General features: G+C 38.2%; 1 protein-coding gene across 1 annotated transcript; it reads left to right on the top strand.

Moving 5' to 3' along the window:
- Window positions 1-1,103: 1,103 nt before the first annotated feature.
- LOC146650998 (uncharacterized) lies at window positions 1,104-4,678 on the top strand. Its single transcript, XM_085385367.1, has 6 exons — window positions 1,104-1,195; window positions 2,657-2,986; window positions 3,085-3,132; window positions 3,221-3,343; window positions 3,438-3,469; window positions 3,974-4,678. Exons 1-6 carry the CDS (start codon window positions 1,114-1,116, stop codon window positions 4,448-4,450), a joined length of 1,092 nt encoding a protein of 363 aa, XP_085241493.1. The 5' UTR covers window positions 1,104-1,113; the 3' UTR covers window positions 4,451-4,678.
- The last annotated feature ends 5,337 nt before the right edge of the window (window positions 4,679-10,015 follow it).

Raw genomic sequence — 10,015 nt, 5'->3', positions numbered from 1 at the left:
CTTGCCACGAGGCGTAACAGGCCGCAGGCAAGTGGAGTGCCCTGTGGGCTGAAAAACGTTGAAACTCTTAATCAATGCTTAAAGCTTACCATAATAGTAGAAGATACCTGACCTCCCTAAGGGGGCCCAGCCTTCCTCCTCTAACTCCTGTTTAAACAAAGCTATGGACAACAATGAAAGCTACTTCATGAATATAAAAAGGAGCTATTCTCACATTAAATATAATTCACAGTTAATATAATCTTAACTGTGGAGGAGAGACGCCTAATACAAGTATACCAGTCAGACAAGCAGTTGTTTGACTGGTTCCAGATTAATTATGAGATAATGGTGAAGAACGCTGGTTAGAGGGGCCCCGTTGAATTTCTGCACAGGGCCCTAACAGTCTCTACTCTGCACTGGAAAGCTAGCTTTAGTTAAGTGTACAATTTCAAGCAGGTCCAATAGCCACCTTTAGAAACTCAGGGTCCATATAAAGGTGAATGAAACAACTTCTGTAAAATAACTAAACAACTGTGGATAATGCTTCCAGCACTAAGGATCACGATGGGGGTTTTAAAAATAGGGGTTTAATTATAGTTGAGAAGCAATGACAAAACATTTCCTAGTCCCCTAAAGCCCCGCTGATAAATCTCCAGTCATAAACCAAACAAATTCAAATTCAAATTCAAATTTTATTTGTCACACACACACAACCATACACAGTATGACATGGGGGTGAAATGCTTGTAGCTGTACAATGCCCGACCATTAAATGACAGAAGAAAAGTTTTACAATATTTACAATTTACTACAAAAATTTACAAATTAACTTAGGAGAGCATCCAGCACGGCAGCCGACCTCACCAAGCCAAAAAGTTAATGGAACTACTTGAGTCGAAGTACCGAACTACCAGCGAGATACTGGAAAAGTACTTCTTTGATTACATAAAGTCCACTCCTCCTTAACATTGCTGGAAACTTTGTTAAGTAACAGCATACTGAATTACACAAAATGTGCCGAATGGTCGTGGCATGCGTGTGGGATGTCAGGAAGTGGTGAGCCTGTCACATGTGAAAAAAAGCCCCTGACGTACCTACAGTCAACTATTTGAAAACTTTCAGGCTGTGAGCATGTTGAGCCTAAAGGATAAACTGAATTATCTGATAATATTTTGCTGCTGTGTGTTTGTCTCTGTCCATGGAAGCGGCAAAGGTAAACATAGATATTATTTTATTGATGGACTAGCTGTTATAGATGTGCCATGGTTGTTTGAGGGTAGGAACACTTTAGAGCACACTGCTAGAACATAGACTAGAGAGATATAGAGTAATCATTACTGAGGAACAAAGATAGAAGTTTAAAACTATTTATTTAATATTTAACATAATGAGTGTGAAAAAAACACGACAGAGATTAAAATGCTTAATTCAACTTTCTTTAAAGTTGTACCAAAAACAAACAATGTAGCACACTTTATTGTTATTGTTGTATACATGGCGTTGTTGCTGGACTAAATAAAAAGAGTATGTACAGCCATTTAACAATACATACATTTTATAATAGTGACGTACTTCTGGGGCACGCTATGGAGTTTAAAAAAAATAGAGAGATGATATTTTATGTAACGTCAAATCATAAAGGCACACCTAATTAACCAAATAATCAGATGTTGTTCTTGGAAAAATGTGCTGATATGAATTATTTGAACATGGCATGACAAATTTGGGCATATTTATGTGTTACAGCCACTATGATGGAAATTACATGTCAATATTATAGATGATGAGGGAAAATCGTAGAAAATATGTGAATATTTTTATTACCTTTTATTACCAGGGCATATGGGCACTACCTCGAAGTATTATTGGCTTCTTGTCTATCTGTAGATTTGTTACACCTCTCATCATTAATATTAGGTTTCTGAGGTGTCTATTATTTGACTGAGCACTGAATTATGTGTGAGTAAGACTAAAGGGCTTTTGCTTCAGATCAGGAGGTGCATTCTCTCAGTGTAAACCAGAGTAAAGGTAAAATCTGCAACTAGATTTCCCTCTGTGGCATGCAGCCTCACGGCACTAAATCTCAACCATGCCACACAAAAGCCACACAATACAATACAGTTCCTTTATACAATGCATATTATCATAAAGTTTATTGTAAAAACATTAATTAAACATTAATTAAATCATGTAAACATTACATCTGTAGCAGATAAGATAAAACTTAAAACAAATCTTTACAAACATGAATCTTAATCTTATCTTGCGCAAGTAAATGGCCAGTAAGTCCTCCAGTTACTGAGGAAACAATACTGATAGAATGAAATACAAACTGTATAAAATAAATTGTCTTATGTATAAATATACATGTGAATATGAAACATGTTGTTTTTAAATACACAGCATCTAATTACCATTATGTCTATATTCTCTCTGTCTTTGAAATGTTAGCACTCCAGAGAGCTCTGGGACATAATTAGACTAATAAAATGACAGATAGATAAATAATTAAGATGGACGACATGTGTGGGATGGGACAATTTATATAGTATTAAGATAAAAAATGTATTTCATTGTTGTGATCACAAAAGAAGAAAATATGCTTTACGTAAACAGGCGTTAATTCTTTTCTGGTAAGAATTACGCATTAATTAAAAAAAAAAAATAATTGCAGGTCTACATGCTTCGTGTGATGTTGCGATTATGGTCCGAAGAAACAGCACTTGGAAGACTCCTCCACGACAAAGTCTGACAGTCAGCTGTCCGGTTATACACTGTGGAGAAACGCTGGAGGTCACCTGGTGTAAACTCTTTGACTCAGTCAACTGTGAACGGATTCATGAAACAAAAAATGTGAAGATAACACAGAATCCTGATAAGGATAAGCTGATCTCATATTTAAATTTCAAGGAGATTTCCATTCATGACGATGGCATGTACAGATGTGGTTTACTAGGATATAATGGCAGCGTAATCAGCCATTCCATCATCATCTCAGTATCAGGTATGCTTTCAGGTATATTTTATTCTTCTTCGGCATTAAAATATAAAATAATAAAATATGAAGTGTTAATTCTGTCTACTATGTATCATTCCCTGAAGACATGTACCAGGGAGTTGAAACCCCCGATAATAATGATAAAAATGCAGGTGAGAAGCTTTATTTGTCAGAAAATCACTGCCAACATTTTCGTGGATGCAGTTTAGCACGACTGATCTGGTGATTCTGCTTTTGTAGGAACAACACTGAGCCCTGATCACAATGAAAACTGGAGACCATACTTCTACATTTGTTTTGGCATAGTGCTTCTTATTCTCATACTGACTGCCCTCATCTTCTTGAGTTCTTGTGACTGGAAACGTAAGAGCACAAATTTTTATTTTGGATGGTTGAAACTGATTTCATTGAATTTACCATCTAAAAATGGGTAATTTATTTATTGGCTTTTCTACAGGAGTGCTGACCTTAAACTACGTAAAGGGAGAGGTAATGTTGGTCATATCAAAATATATTTTTGGGATATTTGGGGGGACAAAAAGTATTATTTATGCACTGTTATTTTGTTGTGAAGCACTTTGTTATCCTTGTCTTGAAAGGTGCTATATAAGTAAAATTTTACTTACTCACTTTTGGAGCCAGCGTCTAATGGCACCTTGAAGTAGTATAATTTTTGACTTTTTTTTCAGGGTACTTTTGGTCTAACAACAGGCTTGAAAATAGGAGAACCCGTAGTTTCACTCACTGATGAACAATTTCTTTCTTTTTGTTTCAGTTTGAATGTTTTTATAGGCCATAAAATAAACAAGTAATACAGTATATAACATTTTGTGAGCCTCTGACAACCTGGCAGGCTGATTTTACTTGTTTTCTAAGCTAATTATCTTCCACCTTGCTTAAGATTTATTGTCATGGGAGTGTCGAGAATTTTTTTTTACTAATATATTCTAATATATGTTTAATATATTCTCATTTTGGTGTTTTGTGCCATAGGAAATGCCGACTCTTATGATACCAGACCTCCCTAAATGGAGCCCTCCTTCCACTCCTGTCCCACTGACCAACTTGTCTGTTTTAAATGACATCTATTCATCATACACTCCAGAAAGATCAGTATCACCAGCTTCCCAGCCCGGTTCGAACCAGATTTCAGCTTCAAATCCAGCACTTAAATATCAAGACTGTGAAGTATATGGTATCATCAAACATAGACACGCTACCAAACAGGGTGGAAAATATCACACCATGACTAACCAAGTTAAAAACCCAGAGTCTTCTTTCACTGCTGAAAGACCAGGATCACCAGCTCACGAGCCGCATGAGTACCAGATTTCAGCTTCAAATCCAGCAGTCAGGAATGAAGACTATGCAACGTATGCTGTCATCAACCACGGCAAACCTGCTGGAAAACGGCACACCGAGACTAACCAAGTTAAAAACCCAGAGTATGCTGTCATCAAATTTTCCTGAGTGTTGTTGATTTTAAATGGACACTTGCAGATGAAAAAACTAAAAAATGTTTTGCAAAATGTGGTGGAGTCATGTGATGAAACGTACAGCTGTACAGCCATACTGCTGAACAGATGAATGGAGGAAGCTTGTGGTTCTCTAAGTGAACTGCATGTCTTCTAGAGTTATCGTGACTAAACCGGAAGCAGCAGTGACTTCATTCTCTAGCCCTCAGGTTTGTTCCCAGCAGCAGCACTTCTTTTTCAACTAATAATTTATTGTACTTTGTATTGTGCTTCTGATGTCATCTGATTCCAGTCCTTGTATTGACTTGACTGCAGTAACTGCCGTACTTTCATAAAAAGGTCATAAACAGATTTCTTCTTGACAGACAAATAACACTTAAATGCAGTTTTCTGACTGATTTGTTATAGAAAGATGGCAGTCATTAAAAAAAGACATGTTAATCAGCACTAGAGAGATTTAAGAGATATGAACAGTTTCTCATACCTGTGCCTCATACAGCGCTTGTTGTTTTTGTCACCACTACTGTCAGAGACAACACCTTGCCTATTGACCACAGAAGTGTGGTTTAGCTCAAATGTGCAGGAAGTTAAAGATGGAAACATTTCTGACAATGACATTTTGTGAACAGGGGACGCTCAGCTTCAACCACATGTACGCATTGTTAATATTGCACTTTGGGCAATGGCCTTATTATTGGTCCTGTTTTTCACATATTCTATACTTAAACTAAAAGAAAAACAAGAAAGAGTAGTATTGGTTAGCTTTTAAAAGGTACCAGAAACTACAAGCAACAGAGAATGGGGGGATTAGAGGAAATATTAAATAAAGACAACACAGTAGTTGTCATAGTAGACTCTATGTTTGTTAACCATTTGAGGTTGGAAACCTTAAAGAAATCTCCCCTTGTAAAATGTTATGGCCTTTTTGTGGACATACACTGTGTGCAATTCTGTTTAAGGGGGATTTTCACCCTTAAAATTTCTCGGAATCATTTTATAAGTGAGTCTGAAGTTAGAGCATTTTCCTGGAAAAAAGAGGCGTTTATCAAAAATATTAAAACAATTATGGTAAAGCTGCAATTTAACTGTTTAGTATAATTTAAAATGTCAGTATAAATGGGTATTTAATCCTGGCTCTCTAATACTTACACTCAGTTTATCTACATTAGTATATATGTATTTGTATATATACATGTTTGATTTTTTGTTTTGTTTTTTAAAATAAAAACATAGACAATAGACTACAGACTCTATAGGTATGATTTTTTTTTAATGTTGCATTCAGTATAAGTTCAAACCATTGATTCTGCCCATATGTTTTTACTGAGGCATATATGGTGGGGGGACCAGGGAAAGTTTTTTCATATCTATACGACCAAACATTTTTTCTTTTTGAAATCACAGAAGTTGCCCCTCGTTCTTAGAAAGAATTCAGATTTAAGGTACTTGTGAACTGCCTTCGCTTTTAATAATTTCGAGCTGTGGCCATCTTTTACTGTATGTGCAGTGTGTGATATCAGCTAACAGGTCAATAAAGCAGTAATGCATGATCATAATTTTCTTGTCAAGTCTCAAAAACAGAAATTGACAGAAAATAACACTCATTTACTACATTATGCTTGTGGAAAGGTTTGCTGTGATTTATAAGCTGGTGAGCAGTGTGCCCAGGCTCATACCATGGAATAATGAGCACTTTTAATATGTTTATTATTTAATATTTCAAGTTTTTTTTAACCTTCATTACTTCTGAAATACAATAGCCACATGAAATCTTAAACACAGAAACACACATTTAAGCTCTTATAAAAACGGCCAATCAAATCTAATTTTCACCTACTCCAGCCAAGATTCTTTCTTTATTTACAATATGCTTTTTTCCCATAACTTTGAGCATCAATATAATGGGATATATATATCTTTTAGATAGCTATATGCTGCCTATCTGTGTCTGTTACGACTGTGATCGTAATCATGTGTGAATTTGAGTGTCCAGGTGCTCCTCCGGGATTGGTGGATGGCTCACACCAGTTGGCTGAGGACTGCGAGACAGCGGATAAGAAGAGACCGCCTGGGACTGCCAATTCATTCATCCTCGGCCCAACCCAACCGGCAGACCGTTCACTGTGTCACTATATTATGTTAATGTAAGAGCATGTAGGGGTGGACCGCCTTTTTGTTTGATCAGTTTTCTCCTGTTTTTGTTAGGCAGGGAGGAAAGTGATTGCCGTTTGGTTTAGTTCTTTTGAGTAGGTAAGTTGTGTTTATTCCTGAGATAGGTTACTTTTTGTTTGTTGTTTTGGCCTTGGGTTCACCTTGAAGTTATGATATGCTCCCTTCCTTCGTTTAACTGCACTTATTGTAAATAAATCACTGTCACAAAATATTAAGTGTGTGACGTGCTGCTTGGGGTTGGACGGGGATGGATCACCCTTTATGTTGTGGTCTGGCCGCGCCTAGACGGGCCATAACAGTGTCTATGGAGGTTTTCAGAGGTAAGAAGAGGTGTATTATGTCTGTTTCTTGGGCCTCTTGAATAGACCTGAAACAACCTGGTGCTAGGGTCCCTGGGTCGTTGACCCAGTGTTTTGTGTTTTTGGTTCTTTGATTTTGTTATTTCATTATATTCTAGCTTTGCTTTATGGGTTTTAGGATTATTCTTAGTTTAGGTTCTCTGGGTGGGGTTTGGTTAAAGTTTTAGTGTTCTGGTTTTCTGTCTGTGTTCCATGTTGCTGTCTCCCCTGTCTGCTGTATCCCCACGTCCAGTCAGTGTCTGTGTCTGCCCTGGTCCCACGTCTCTGTTCCCTTTGTTATAGTGCCTGCCTGTGAGTCTGTGTAATGTTTCCTGTTTTACTTTGAAAGTCCATGTCTGATGTTATTGTGTCTGGTTTTGCTTCCCCTTGTCTCGTTAGGCCTGATTTGCCCCAGCTGTGTTTCCCTCCTGTTACCCATTCCCTGATTGCTCCCTCTGTGTATTTAAGCCCTGTGTTTCTTTGTGTCTGTGTTCTGATCTACTCTCATTTAGGCTGTGTGTTCTGTCTGCCTGGTCATGTAAGTTTATTTGGATTTTTGTTACGTTTTGCCATCCAGCAATAAAAGCTGAGTTTTGAGTTATTTTCTGCCTCCGAGTGTCTGCACTTTGGGTCCTTCTACTTCCACTTCTGCCTGCACACAGCCTTAACCTGACACCTGGCTCCTTTCAGTTTGAAAGAGTGACTCTGCTGTGAGCCCATTTCATGTTCCTCACCATATCTCTAAGGGAGAAATCAGACAACCTTTGGATCAAGCACATTTCCAACACCTGCTTGTCTAATTTCAGTCTTTCAGACATTCTCTGCAGATGCTGCACAGCTCCATGTGTCAGTTTCTTGCTTAGTATGTCCCTCAAGCATGAGCAAAGGGCAGCAGCTCATCCCCAACCTGAAATGGGTACTTTTAACTTTTGCGACTGAGAATCATGGTCATAGACTTGGTGCTAATTGTTGTCCACAGTTGTTTCACACTTGGCCAGTACAACCTGGAGATTATCACTCTGATCACCTTAAACTTACACTACATTATGTAAAAAAAAAATCAGAAATGAGATGGTAAGGCCCACAAATCAACTGATTTTGACCTTACACCACCCACCCATCCATAAAAGTTCTGAACAGAAGCTCAGTACTGGTGGAGTCCAGTCCACTTACAATGTGAACCAATCTCTTTCTATAGTTTTACTGGGACTAAATGGCCTGTAACCTTTGGCCTAATACACCATATTCCTGAGGCAAACCTCCAAAGGACACATCAAGGAAAGCAATGAATGACTCCTTTGTGACTACAGAACATGCTGATTTGTAGGACAGGACAAAAACTATATAGAGCTGGGACAAAGCTTCCCAGAGAGTCCCCTTTTCAAAAACTTACTGAGGACTTTCACCCCAGTTTGCCAATTCAAAATTACTGTTCACTTCCACATGATATTGCAGGTCAACCAAGAAAACCCAGAAGTATCCAGACTTGGAGCAATTCCCATACCCAAGTGGCCTGGCCATTGGAGAGCATAATTTAAGCTGTTCTAAAAGAGAAGGTTGTGTGAGATTGGACAAAAACTCACACAATCTTTATTATTCTTGAGGCAATAAAGAGTTGATCCACCTGAACCACAACTAGAATGAAAGCTACACTGTTCCTCTTCAATCTGAGGTTTGACTAAAGGGTGGACTGATGACACTAACCTTCCCAGAGAGCTCCCTTGTTAAAGAGGGAAAACACTATCCCAGTTTAATGAAGACAGCCCTACAACAATAAAGACATGGGGAATTTTCATCCACCTCCCAAGGGTGGAACTTTTTTAACCCTGTGACCTCAGCTACAGTAGTGGATGAATTGTCCTACTTCTTCCCTGATGCTGCTCTTTTATTTATTTGTTTTTAAAGACAGATTTATGGCATTTTACCTTTATTAGATAGTGGAGCAGTAAAGACAGACAGGAAAGTGGAATATGCTCCACGTGGACTCAGTGTCCACAGTGAAGATATCCCAGACAGGGCCCTCCACCAGACATTCCAGCCCAACCTCACTACATGTGGTGATCTATTAACGGTTCAACATCTCTGTTCACCCGAGTGTCCAAGACATAGAGCCATAGGTCTGATGGCCTTATTAGAAAATCAATCCTAGACTTGGCACTTAAGGAGTCCTGGCGCCTAGTGCGCTCATGAACACCCCTATATTTGAACTAGGTGTCCGTTACATAAGCCTTTCAGAGTTCACTGTCATTGTTCACATGTTGCCCAGCAGGAAGAATGGAGTCTCTGAATAGGGCACTATCTAGCATCCCAGCATGGACTCCACGAAGGACAGGGACTCTCACTCTGGAGCAAGTCTACTGGTTCATTCATGGTTTAAAAGTAAATTTTCCAATACCTTATTAATAATGTTAAGTTGTCTTTACTAATGTGTAAAGTGAAAACCGAAAGGAAAATAAACCCAGCTGAACAAAATGAAGATGAAGACAGACAGGAAATAAAAGCAGAGGCATGACACAAGAGAGACATGACAGTAAAACAAAGTAAAACAAGAAATCACAAAAACAGAGATAAGACCCTAACACTATATAACCTAACACAGAGGCACACAGGTAAAGGCTAAGGAAAATAACACAAGGAACTAAACTCTTTAAACCCTAACCAGACTGCTAATGGAAATAAAAAGGAAGTGGAAATAGCTGCAAAAGGCCCTTGATGCTAAGAAGGAATATAAAAATCAAATATAAACAACAAACAAACCGAGGAGGAAATGGAGTAACTTCATTCTTCCTTAATACTGAAACTAAAAAACATGTTACAACATGAAATGCACATGTGTGTGCAGCACACATGCAGGGAGTAAGGAAGTGGTGAGTTTTTCACAAGTACAAGAAGCCTCTGCAGTACCTTCAACAGATAATTTGAAAATTTAAGGTCGTGAGTATGATGAGCCTGATGGACAGATTTAACTCTCTGATGATTTTTTGCTGCTTTGTGTTTGTCTCTGTAGATGGACACGGTAAAGGTAAACCTTTATTAATGCTTTTTCTGAA

This window comes from Rhamphochromis longiceps, linkage group LG16 (assembly GCF_057381845.1).
Source record: "Rhamphochromis longiceps isolate RC_006_pf linkage group LG16, R_longiceps_female_GT1.1, whole genome shotgun sequence".
Classification (NCBI taxonomy): Eukaryota; Metazoa; Chordata; class Actinopteri; order Cichliformes; family Cichlidae; genus Rhamphochromis; species Rhamphochromis longiceps.
The sequence above is the reverse complement of the archived record's forward strand: the minus strand, read 5'-3'. Positions and strand labels throughout refer to the sequence as shown.